Source organism: Lissotriton helveticus, chromosome 7 (genome assembly GCF_964261635.1).
Source record: "Lissotriton helveticus chromosome 7, aLisHel1.1, whole genome shotgun sequence".
Classification (NCBI taxonomy): Eukaryota; Metazoa; Chordata; class Amphibia; order Caudata; family Salamandridae; genus Lissotriton; species Lissotriton helveticus.
The window spans coordinates 1,613,027,300-1,613,040,193 of NC_136068.1; the positions used below are offsets into that span (position 1 = coordinate 1,613,027,300).

General features: G+C 46.9%; 1 protein-coding gene across 3 annotated transcripts in view; it reads left to right on the top strand.

The window, feature by feature from the left end:
* IRF3 (interferon regulatory factor 3) overlaps nt 1–12,894 on the top strand; it is a 251,590-nt gene that overhangs the window by 49,370 nt on the left and 189,326 nt on the right. For all 3 annotated transcript variants that reach the window (XM_078655266.1, XM_078655267.1, XM_078655268.1), the window contains one exon: nt 9,025–9,266. In XM_078655266.1, coding sequence (XP_078511392.1) covers nt 9,102–9,266 — 165 coding nt within the window. In that variant the 5' untranslated portion in view covers nt 9,025–9,101. The remainder of the gene's footprint in view (nt 1–9,024; nt 9,267–12,894) is intronic.

Sequence of the window (12,894 nt, forward strand, 5' to 3'; positions counted from 1 at the left end):
ATCTGTAGTAATATTTATTTAAGGCTAAATTCATAATCTCCATAATATTAGTCAGATACCAGCACTGATGACTCGGTGATGTAATTGCAACTATCATCGCATGGAGGGTCCCTGAATGTAAAGAGACTCAGTGAAGTTCGAGACCGTGTTCTATCTTAATGCGGTCTCATTGAGTCCCTTGTATGTAAGTGTCCACCACACATGACAATTATTGGTGTGTTGAGCAGATCTACTGTCGACTGCCTAGTGTTTTCTGGTGTAGATTCTAATACTGTCAGTCTTAGGGTGGTCAGATGATCCGGAGCTCTCTTGTTAAGGAGTGACCCAGTGTGTATAGAGCTAAAACCCATCTTAGCGTGGAACAGGGGATTACTATTAAGCAGTGGGCCTAACAGTGGCTCTATCTGGACACCCTCTGGGTAGGTTCTGTTCCATGTCTCATAGGCCAAGCCTAACTCAGGATAGCAGACGATGGCCAGCCAGGCAGATTTCTCAGAGTTCATGCATTGTCTACAGTGTCATCCACGGGATGTCTTCGTTGAGCCCGTTCTTGTCGCAGTTAAGCTTGTAGACCCATTTTTGTTCGATTCTGAACAAGTGTCTGGATATGTCCGTGATGTGGTTGGGAATGTTGGGTTGTTCTAACACAGTCCACTCAAAGTCCGTGGGTCTGTGCCCTACTTGAATGAAGTGATTGGTCAGTCTTGTTGACTGTTTTTGGCATCTTATTGTGCTCTTGTGTTCTGAGATCCTAGTCTTCACCTTACGGGTGGTCATGCCAACATATCTCAAGGTACACGGGCAGGTAATTAGATAAATCAAATTACTGCTGTTGCAGTTAGTAAACCTTCTCTGTTCCCAAGGTCGAGTGGTTCCTATATCTACTGAGGTAGTTCTTCTCGTTTGCGGACATGCCGCACAGCTGCCACAGGGGTGGTGTCCCGTCACTGGTGGCATATTCCAAACAGTGCCCACTTGATGGATTGGCTTGGGTGGAGGTCTGGTATGTACAAGTCTGTCTCTCAGACTCGTCGCTCTTTTGAATGCAAAAAGTGGTTGTGGAAGGGAATCTTCTCCTGTATTTAGGATCCTCCAGTGTTTGCGGACAATTCGTTGTATGGCGTTAGATCTTGTGCTAAAAGTGTTTACACAAGTAAGCCTGTCGTTCTTGGTCTTGGGGACCGGTGGTTCCAACAAGGACTCCCTGTTATTGTTAGCCGCTCTTTTTCTTGAGCGCCGGATCAGTTTCTTGGGATAGTTCCGTTCAACCAGTTTAGATGTCAGATCATCTGAATATTTGGCCGTGTCCTCCTTGTTGGTGCAGTTCCGCTGCACTCGCAGAAACTGCCCATATGGGAGATTGTCCCGTAAAGATTTAGGGTGACAGCTGGTATATTGCAATAGAGAGTTGCGAGCCATTGGTTTTCTGTACAGCTCGGTCTTCAGGCCCTGTGGTGTGATCGTAATTAGCAGGTCCAAGAAAGCCAAGGATTGTCGGCTGTTCTCCAAAAACGCTGGCCATGAAAGAGAACTTCTTTGAGTTCGAAGGCAAGTTCTATCTGCAGACGTCTGGGACGAGCATGGGCAGCGTTTTTGCTCCGTCCCTGGCGAATCTGTACATGCACAAGTTCGAACAAGACCTGGTTCTCACCAATACGAACCCATTTTTGGAATCGATATGCACTTGGAAGAGGTATATCGACGATATCCTTGTGATCTGGCGTGGCGATGAACAATCCCTCCATGACTTCCACAAGTGGCTCAACGAGCAGAACCCGTTCCTACGATTCACCTTGGAGAACAGCCGACAATCCTTGGCTTTCTTGGACCTGCTAATTACGATCACACCACAGGGCCTGAAGACCGAGCTGTACAGAAAACCAATGGCTCGCAACTCTCTATTGCAATATACCAGCTGTCACCCTAAATCTTTACGGGACAATCTCCCATATGGGCAGTTTCTGCGAGTGCAGCGGAACTGCACCAACAAGGAGGACACGGCCAAATATTCAGATGATCTGACATCTAAACTGGTTGAACGGAACTATCCCAAGAAACTGATCCGGCGCTCAAGAAAAAGAGCGGCTAACAATAACAGGGAGTCCTTGTTGGAACCACCGGTCCCCAAGACCAAGAACGACAGGCTTACTTGTGTAAACACTTTTAGCACAAGATCTAACGCCATACAACGAATTGTCCGCAAACACTGGAGGATCCTAAATACAGGAGAAGATTCCCTTCCACAACCACTTTTTGCATTCAAAAGAGCGACGAGTCTGAGAGACAGACTTGTACATACCAGACCTCCACCCAAGCCAATCCATCAAGTGGGCACTGTTTGGAATATGCCACCAGTGACGGGACACCACCCCTGTGGCAGCTGTGCGGCATGTCCGCAAACGAGAAGAACTACCTCAGTAGATATAGGAACCACTCGACCTTGGGAACAGAGAAGGTTTACTAACTGCAACAGCAGTAATTTGATTTATCTAATTACCTGCCCGTGTACCTTGAGATATGTTGGCATGACCACCCGTAAGGTGAAGACTAGGATCTCAGAACACAAGAGCACAATAAGATGCCAAAAACAGTCAACAAGACTGACCAATCACTTCATTCAAGTAGGGCACAGACCCACGGACTTTGAGTGGACTGTGTTAGAACAACCCAACATTCCCAACCACATCACGGACATATCCAGACACTTGTTCAGAATCGAACAAAAATGGGTCTACAAGCTTAACTGCGACAAGAACGGGCTCAACGAAGACATCCCGTGGATGACACTGTAGACAATGCATGAACTCTGAGAAATCTGCCTGGCTGGCCATCGTCTGCTATCCTGAGTTAGGCTTGGCCTATGAGACATGGAACAGAACCTACCCAGAGGGTGTCCAGATAGAGCCACTGTTAGGCCCACTGCTTAATAGTAATCCCCTGTTCCACGCTAAGATGGGTTTTAGCTCTATACACACTGGGTCACTCCTTAACAAGAGAGCTCCGGATCATCTGACCACCCTAAGACTGACAGTATTAGAATCTACACCAGAAAACACTAGGCAGTCGACAGTAGATCTGCTCAACACACCAATAATTGTCATGTGTGGTGGACACTTACATACAAGGGACTCAATGAGACCGCATTAAGATAGAACACGGTCTCGAACTTCACTGAGTCTCTTTACATTCAGGGACCCTCCATGCGATGATAGTTGCAATTACATCACCGAGTCATCAGTGCTGGTATCTGACTAATATTATGGAGATTATGAATTTAGCCTTAAATAAATATTACTACAGATAAGCCCCTCGGTATGGTGGTCCTTGACGTGTCACTAGGTCTATTTACTGGCTGGAACGAGCGCGATTGCATAGCCTTTTCAATGAACTACATCTCCCGTTTCTGTAGTTTTTTGATCACACTCGCGCGCATGCACGCTCGCTGTCACCCATGCGGACTACACTTCCCATGAGCAGCGGTAGTTCTGGCCTCTGCGCGCATGATCTGATGCGCAGGCACAGAATCAATAAGGAAGTGCACGTCGTCTTACAAGGCACCTCCCCAAACAGCCCGGCCGGCTGTCAGAAGTACCGACGGATAGGTAAGGCAGCAGGAGGGGCTTCACTTAACTCTTTGATAGACCAGCAGCGCTCGCTATGCGCCGCTTGCCAGAATGGGTGGGAGCGCTCATGACTAGGTCTTAGTCTCATTGGAGCGAGCGACGTTACCGTTAGAGATGCATTTTTCTTTGATGGTACTAACATAGTGAGACCATGATTACATTTCGCCTATTGGAGGATCGTCTCTCTCCTATCTATCTTTGGCGAATAACGCAATAGACATAACAATTACCTACACCGCAGCTCTGGAAACACTCTGACTGCTGATATCACGGCACATTGATGGTGAATACACCGCATCCGGCATATTTACGGGCATAACGATAGTTTAACGGGCCCCCCATGCGTGGAATGTCTTTCTGGGCACCCACCTTGGTTGGGCTTCTGTTATTGCCAGACACTGCGCTTTATTGACACTGACCCTGTATATATTTTTCTGCACTACAGAGCGGTGCTTCATTTTCCTGAGCTGTTTGCCAGGTGAGGTGAGGCGTTTTCCCTTACAAATTAAGGTGAGACATTGATTATTATTTTAACAATGTGGGATATTCGAAGGTAACTTTGACCTAGATATAACATCACAAATATTGACAAAATGTGTCTTGGGATAGCCTTAACTAATGTGAGTGCTATGTTATTGTGTTTTTCATTACATGTGGATTCGCTGGCTATATCAAAAATGGACACTCACAGGAGAAAATGGAAGTGTACAGGTGACACTTTGTATGTTTGTATATTGTCCTATTTTTCACTTATTATTTACTTAGCAGTAGCAACTAAGTTAATGGGTCCTGAGGAAGCGGATGGTAACACTTGACCAATAACCGCAGAAACATGTCGACCAGATAGCCCAGTCAGAAGGTATTTGTTTGAACCACCTGACTTACTTGCACTTTATTTTTAACCTTGGAGGTGCTTAACGCCAGAATAAAAGAAAATTGTATGCACCATCCAATCTTATACTTTTCAATTTTCACACTTTAATTTTTTGCACTGCTCACAGTTACGACAACTCAATCCACCAGACATCCATCCATCACTCTTCTTCTCCAATATTGATCTATGGTGATAGAGTGGTGGTTATACTACTGTGGAGTAGACCACATGATGTACTGGGCGCCCACTATCGCGTAACTGATGGACATTTTTCCACAGTGGTTTACTGTCCTTTCTGTCTTCCATCTCTAGAGGAATAACAGATACATAGCCAGCTACACATAGCATGTTTTGAATTCTTTGTCAGACCCACAGTTATTTTTTTTTTTTTTTTTTTTGTAGGAGGAGGGGACACCTGGGTTTATAATTGGGCTGGTAAAACCTACTAGACCAGCCCAATTCTAGAAGGTTCTACATAATTGTTAAAACCCCTCGCAGCCCTCCCAAAATGCCCGGGGGAGGAGACCTCCCTTCGGTCAGCTCCCTCCCCCAAGCCCCCCTTGCGGCAGGTAAGAGGGGGTGAGTGTGGAACCGGAGAGTTCAAGGGGGCAGGGGCCCGCGGGAGGTCTTGTTTGTTTAGTCTTTGTTTTGACCTTGTTTTGTTGTACTGGCAAGGGTCATGTACAGCAATATGTGATTTCATTTTGCAAGCAGCCTGTCAATTCTTTAATATATTCACTGGCGCCGCATATCATCACAGCGCCTCCTTAATTTAATATGCACAGGCGACGCACATGATGTTGCACGGTACCCATTTTAGAATTATTTTTGTTCATTAATTCCCCCTTACGGACTGGGTGTAAAACGGTAAGGCTTGGTAGCCTGAAATGACGCTGCAAACAGCGCGCAATGCACGCTTTCATTTTACAAGCAGCCTGTCACTTTTAAAATATATGCACGGGCTCCGCGCGCGCGGCGCGCCTGATCACGGCGCCCACTCAATCTAACATGCATGGGTGCCGTGGGACACAGCAAAGAGAGAGGCTGACTGCTTGTTTATTTTGAGAGGGTGAGTACCGGCACTTCTCTAGAGAAATGCTATACTTTTAATTGGAGTGTACCGACACTTCTCTGAAACAAGCAGGTACTCTGCTACATAGTACCTGCACTTATATTTTTCCATTTCAAGCACTGTGTGCCACCCTGCCTTTGCACATTTATGGTATGGACATCCGTAAAACTGTCCCCCGGTAAACTCAAAATCATGCAACTCACTGTGGCTTTATCACTTTCTCGAGCCCTCAGCTGCACTCCGCTTATACTGGATAAAAGCGGCTACTGTCACCTCAACCCAAGTTATGTTATGACAGTGAGAGGCATGTCTTTCTACTCGCACTCCTATAGGATACTGCCTCCCTGCTCAACCTTCTAGAAGGTACATGTGGTCCCCATAACTGCAGGCCTCGGCCTTCATATTGTCTCGGACATATGTTAAGGCCACTTCCAGTAGGTCTGGCAATGTGTGGTTAAAGAGTGCAATGCTGGGGTCAATTGGAGCACAGACGTCAACGCTGCTCAATGTGAGCACCACAGCGTTATGGAATGCGAGTGCTTGGCTATACTGGACGTGAACTCACGAGGGAATAGTGAACAGAGCGCCGTGCTGACCGGGTCTTGTGTCGCAGCGCTTAGAGTCTAGTGAGACGGTGTATAACTCAGCTAAAAATTGCCAATGCACTTGCCGTATGTTCTAAAAAAAAAAGAACTGGCCTCACTAAACAATTCAAAAACCTGTCTATCCCTCTCCGCCTTCCGTAAATAATCCCTTAAACATTTTCCTGCACAACAGCACACTCTCATTACTCGAAATGCACCCTTCCGTCACATCCCAGAGCATTGCCAGTTTACTTTTGTCTTTCAGTTTCCTGCCCCTACTACACCCAACTCTGTTTATTGTGCTGACCAAATAAGCAAAACTCTGTCCAAATCCTCCAAATTCCTCACCGAAACCGCCCCAGGAAATCTGACTATGGATTTTTCTGTCCCCTCAACGTAGGACAAAAGGTACATCTAGAATCTCTTTCCCAACAACTCCTTTACTGCACACGGCAATGTAACAAACATAACTCAATGGCAACTAATTACAACAACAAGGCAATGGATGGAATGCTTGAATTAATCTCAGCCACTGGAATTCATTCCGGCTGCATCCCAGTCAATTGTTTTTCCCCACCATGCCACCTCGGTTTGGACCCAGCCATATGCAAATCAGCCTTGACCCTGCTCCATGGGAGCAGTCCAGCCCAAACTGCCATGTAGATCCTCCGTGAACCAAAAAACAAGTAACCCAGGACGGGTTTCACCCTGATAAGGGCTCATCAGCCAGGTATAGGAAGGATGCCAGTGGCACAGTGAGCACGGGATCCATGGTTGGGCATACCTGTTGTACTTAGGGCGTCAACTGCACCAACAACAAGGTGATAGTTGGAATGCTTGAATTAATCTCAGCCACTGGCAGTTGCTTGGACCGCACTGCAATTCATCCTTGTTCGCCCACTATGTCAACTCAAGGTGAACCCAGCCATATGCAAATCAGTCTTGACCCTGCTCCAATGGCAACAGTCCAGACCGAACTGCCAAGCCAGATCCTCCCTGAACCAGGAATACAAGCAACGCAGGACCGGTGTCACCCTGATAAGGGTTCATTTATCAGACAGGTATGGCTTGATTCCAGTAGCACAGTGAGCAGGGAACCCATGTCTCGGCATACCCGTCTCACTTGGGGCGAAACCAATCCTAAGTTGCTTGTATCCAGATCTTCCATATCAGCCCGGAATGCAGACCCATGTAATGGGACGGTTTAGAATCCGTTGAATATTTCTTTACCAACAGCGCCAGTAGGGCCTGTCATCCCTGGAGGGCCGCCCTAGGTCGTGGCCTCTGCTCCCTCCCCTGCTTGCCCCTTCACCACTTCTCCTCACTTAGGACTTTGACGGGGAGCACGTCAAAAGGGCAGCCCCCACACCTCCAGACACAAAACGCGTTGAGCGAATCCTTTTAGGCACCCACGCCAGGTCCAGAACACCAGGCTGCACCTCCCGCCCCACTGCCTCCAAGACCAACAGTGCCTCTATCATGCCTTATTCTGCCCTTCTGCCATTACACTCCCTTTAATATCTCCGCTACTCAACGTAGATCCTACCTTAAAACTATCCACAAATAAAACTTCTTTATCCCACTTACACCAGCACATAAGTCATTAACCCACAAACAAGGTCATAACCGCAGAGCGGTGTGCAGCCGTGCCAGTGGAACAAGAAGGGCCTAGTTACCACTGCCCAGTTGTCTGAAGCCAAGAGGCCCACCTAATCTTATCCACCCACCAATGGTCCTCCTGCATACCTAGAACTTGACCACACGTCCGAATCACAGGAGGGTAGGGCTGCTGCGTCGCCCACACCCCACCAAACCTCCAATGTCTCACAAAGTGGCACAGAAACAAGATTTGCAGATTCTAGTGGAAGAACCGTCCATTCAGTATCCTCAGAGGTTGAGCCCTGCACACAAGGGGATCTCCATTATGCCACCGATCTAGTAGTGGATGGACCTGAGTGAGTAGCTGCCTTGCTCAGGTGTATGAGGACAGAAAGACAGTGAGGGACCAACAGAAAGGATGCACTGGTGACACAAGAAGAAAAAAAATAAAAACTCTTCAATAGTGGCAGTGCAGAGAAGCCAACAGCAGCTTAAAAATACAATTCAAACAAGCTCAGATCTTGCAAGACCTCAGCACAGCCATATTGGGGTGAGCCTGCATCGATGTACAAAAAGGAAAGCCAATGGAGTGGTCATTAAAGGGTCAGGTACACACTAGAATCAAATACTTTTAAAAATTAAGGTTGCAAGTCAAGCTGTGTAAGGAACAAAATATAGATGATCAAAGGAATAAAACTGGTGAATCTATCTAAGTGCTTAAAGAGGAAATGTTACAATTTCTTCTGACTTTGGCAGGACCCCCAGGAGGGTGGTACAGTAAACAGCTCTCCTGCACTACCCATATGAATGTTCTGCCAAATAAACTGTAACAAGGATATAGTAGTGAGTGAGATGTTGAGTAGAGTAGCAGCATGCTTTTCTTTCACATTGTGCCTGGAGTATTTGTGTAGGAGAAACAAACAAAGAATATTTTATTAGTTGGTTTGTTTGGTAATATGATGCACCCTAGACCAAACCAAGGTAGATTGTAATTGCACAATACTTTCTGTGCTAGGCAGGGGAGCCACGCTAAGGGTAGATCGACTGTGTTTAATGCCATGCACACCAGCATACCTCGCATGCAGCTAAAGGAGCTGAATTATTGAACCATACTAAACCCGCAAGGTAAGGTCGGGGTTAGAATTCTGTGTACAGTGAGTTGGGTGCTTTGAGGGGTCTGGGGGTGAGGGCTTCTTACCAGTAGCACCATAGCTATGACCGTGAATAATTGATTCTTTCTAACTTGCGCTCTTCTTGTATTCCTTGAATTAGGTCTACACTGACAGTTTTGCCTAGCAGAGTATCCAACCTGCCCTGCCTGATTTAGGACCAAGTCTCCTCTTCCCATCATGAGCTCCCAGAAACCCCTCATCATTCCCTGGTTAAAGAGCCAGATCGATAACTCCGAGTATCCCGGCCTGACCTGGGTGAACCCCGAGCACACACGATTCCGCATACCCTGGAAGCACGGCCTGCGCCACGACCGGTCAGACCACGACTTCAAAATCTTTGAGGTAAAGCTACTTGGGTGCTTGCTGCTGGGACTGGTGGTTGTGTGCCTGTGTCTGTTTGATCACTGGAGATGTGTGGAGAGGTCAGGGGGTTGCTAGTGTCTATGCTGTTCTAACCTTATCAGGAAGATGCTGATATCGGGGGTTACTTGGCATCACTGATAGCTCTGGAGCAGGGCTCTGTTGTGTGTTAACCTGTCATGATGTTATCTGTCAGCAAAAAAGAATGTACTTTTTGGGGCCCTCTTAATTGTTATCCTGCGAATTGAGATTGATCACCTCATTGGTAGTAAAATTGCGTGGCCAATTCTGGTTTGCAAATGGTTGGTCCCTCTGTGTCTTGTTAAGGATGAGCTGAAATGATACAATGGGGTGAATGCTGCCCAGAGTAATTGCAAGTGGATGAGATTAATTCATCAATTCCATCTTTCAAAGTTTGTTCTGATTGAGCCTTCCTAAGTAGGAGGGCCAAGCCAAGAGAGGCAGGTCCTGCATGTCAGTGTGACACAAGGCTCAAGTTTTGCTTCACCGATGAGGCCCAGTAGGCCTAAAACGATCTGGGATTACCTGTGTTCCTGTTCACAAGGAACCTGGTCTAGTGTTTCAGTGTGGGCTGCTCCGGGCCATGGCTGTTTTGCATATTTTTGTTCTTGTCTTTAAAGGCTTTCGGCCACATGCATCAAGGTAAATTGCATTCGCAAACGGTGCGAATCGCAAAAATCGTCCGTTTGCGAATGCAATTTCCTTTTTTGGGATGCGCCATGTTTTTTTATTTTTTCGCAATTTAAGGAATCGCAATTATGTTGCGATTTCTTAAATTGCGATTGCTTTTAAGAAATCGCAGTTTTTGATTTCTTAAATGCAATGCATCACACTTTAGAAATTGCGAATTCGCAAATAGGGAGAGGTAAATTACCATGAAGTTCGCCTTCATGGTAATTTGCGAAAACTTTGAAAAATACACAAAAGTGCATTTTTCAAAGTTTCATTTTACACACACACATGCCCTTGCCCTTTTCACACACACATGCCCTTGGGGCATGTGTGTGTGAAAAATGTTCTTAAAGTTAAATTTCAGGGGTGCAGGGGGGTCCTTTAGACCTCCCGTGCACCCTTGAAATGGCATTCTCATTTTGCGATTCCTTAATTGTGAATCGCAAAATGAGAATGGCTTCCCATTCATTCCTATGGGCCTCTAGGCCCATAGGAATCAATGGGAAGGGATTCCTTAATTGCGATTCGCAAATTCTGAATCGTAATCAAGGAAATTTAAGAAATCGCAAAAAAAATTGCGATTTCTTGATGCATAGCCATTTGCGATTTCTTAATTGCGATTCCTTAATTTTCGCAATTAAGAAATCGCAAACGGCAACAATGATGCATGTGGCCGAATGTCAGAGTGAGCATGCATTGAAAATGCAAGAGGTCTCGCTTTTATTAAGTAAAAGCCATTTGCTTTGCTATACAATACCATTAGCAAAGCAAATGGCTTTAACTTAATCAAAGGCGAGACCTATTGCATTTTCAACTTGCGAGTGCTTCAGGAGCCAGCAGTGTACACTCCCCCAACAGTGTAAGCTCCCTCTAATAGTGTATTGTCAGTGCTACACAAGCTAGCAGTATGCGCTCTCTCCAGCAGTTGGGGCGCTCTCCGACAGTGTGAGCTCTCCCCAATAGCGCCTAGTGAGTGCTACAGGAGCCAGCAGTGTACACACCATCAAACAGTGTGCACTCCCTCCTACAGTGTGCACTCCCTCCAACAGTTGCACCCCCTCTAATAGTGTATTGTCAGTTCTACACAGGCAGCAGAATGCGTTTTCCCCAACAGCAGGAACGCTCTCCGGCAGTGTGAGCTCTTTCCAATAGCGCCTAGTGAGTGCTACAGGCATCAGCAGTGAGAGCGAGCTCCAATACCGCCTAGTGAGTGCTAAAGGCGTCAGCAGTGCGAGCTCTCTCCAATAGCGTCTAGTGAGTGCTACAGGCGTCAGCAGTGCGAGCTCTTTCCAATAGCGCCGAGTGCGTGCTACAGGCGTCAGTGGTGTGAGTTCTCTCCAATAGCGCCTAGTGAGTGCTACAGGCGTCAGCACTGCGAGCTCGATCCAATAGCACCTAGTGAGTGCTAAAGGCGTCTGCACTGCGAGCTCTCTCCAATAGCGCCTAGTGGGTGCTACAGGCGTCAGCAATGCGAGCTTCTTCCAGCACCGCTCTGTATGTTTGACCAAGAGGCAGCACAGAACAGGAACTGTATTATGGTCCCAAACCTCCAGACAACACCCCCGCTCGCAGACTCTCAGCACCTTTTAAGCCCCCTTCAATAGCTGCCATGAGCCTGAAAAACCTCGGAAATACCTCTGCCGGATTCTCAGACCTGCGTCAGGACAGAAGGCCAATTCTTGACCCTCGCCCCCAAACACACACACACTTCACCGGGCTCCGCACAAATTCCATGAAAACCAAAGGCGCCTAGACCGTCTGGAGGATTTAGGATCAGAGAAACCCGAGTCTTCCGTCCCCAGAGCAAGAGAGTGAGGCTGGACGGGCCAGTGCCAGTGGACGACCGAAGAGCTGGGAAGGAGTCACTGGGTTGAATACGTCAGCTGTTAAGCTGGTACCCCTAAAAGGGTGGTAGAACTGATGTAGGCGCTCCTCGTATTGCTGACTCTCACAGACCAACCAGATACAATATTGTACTAAGAATTCAACCACAAAAAACTGTATTCAAAAGCACCACTGCCAATTTGTACCAATCTGTACCAGAGGCAGAAAGACCAGAAGAATCAGAGCCCTCACAAGTCTGGTCTGAATCCTGGATGGCCTAAAAGGGCTGGACGGAGTCAAGGGACTCTCAGTGATGTCAGCAGCGACGGTGCGTGTGGACGGTAGAAGCCTTGATTTTTGTGGACCATGGCTTATTTTTTCAGTATAAATATTTTTCCTTGAGCAAAAGAGAAAGAAATGTAGAAAACGGAGATGAAAAAGACTGGAAAACGGACGAGAAAGCAGGGATGGAAAAGAACGTGCAATAGCGAGATAAAGGCCCCGGAAGAGTAGACTGCTGGGCAAACAAGCTGTTGGCGTTGTGTGAAAAACATAGTGCGTCCCAGCTAATGAAGGAGAGTGTGTGATGCCGCAAGTGACAGATCCAATCCCGGTGGGCGGGGCCAAAAGTGGACAGGGCAGTAACAAGGAGGGACTAAAAAGCCTCCTTTCCAATCGTGAGCCAGCGTTTACCATCGAGGATGACTCCAGCGAATAGAAAAGATGGGCGGGGCTTCAAGTCGGCCTCTGAAAGCTTTGGAATCCGTATTGATTCCAAGAAGCCCTCAGCATGGCAAGGGCAGCGCATGTGCTGCTCACGCCAGGCCGAGACCTAAAAACTGATTAATTGAATATACCCGCCACCCCCGAGAAATTGCTAGTGACTGAGCTTGATTCCCACATTCAGTCAATCACCGTTTTTGCTGTGAAAGTGAGATTTCATCACTCACTTTACACATTCAATTGATCTGTCCCCAGATACCACACTTACTTAGTTGAGGTCATTGTTCGGTCTCCATTTAATAAAAACAATGTTTTTAGATATTGTTCGACCTCTGTATATGCATTAAGGTATGCACGTCACCCGTGTATA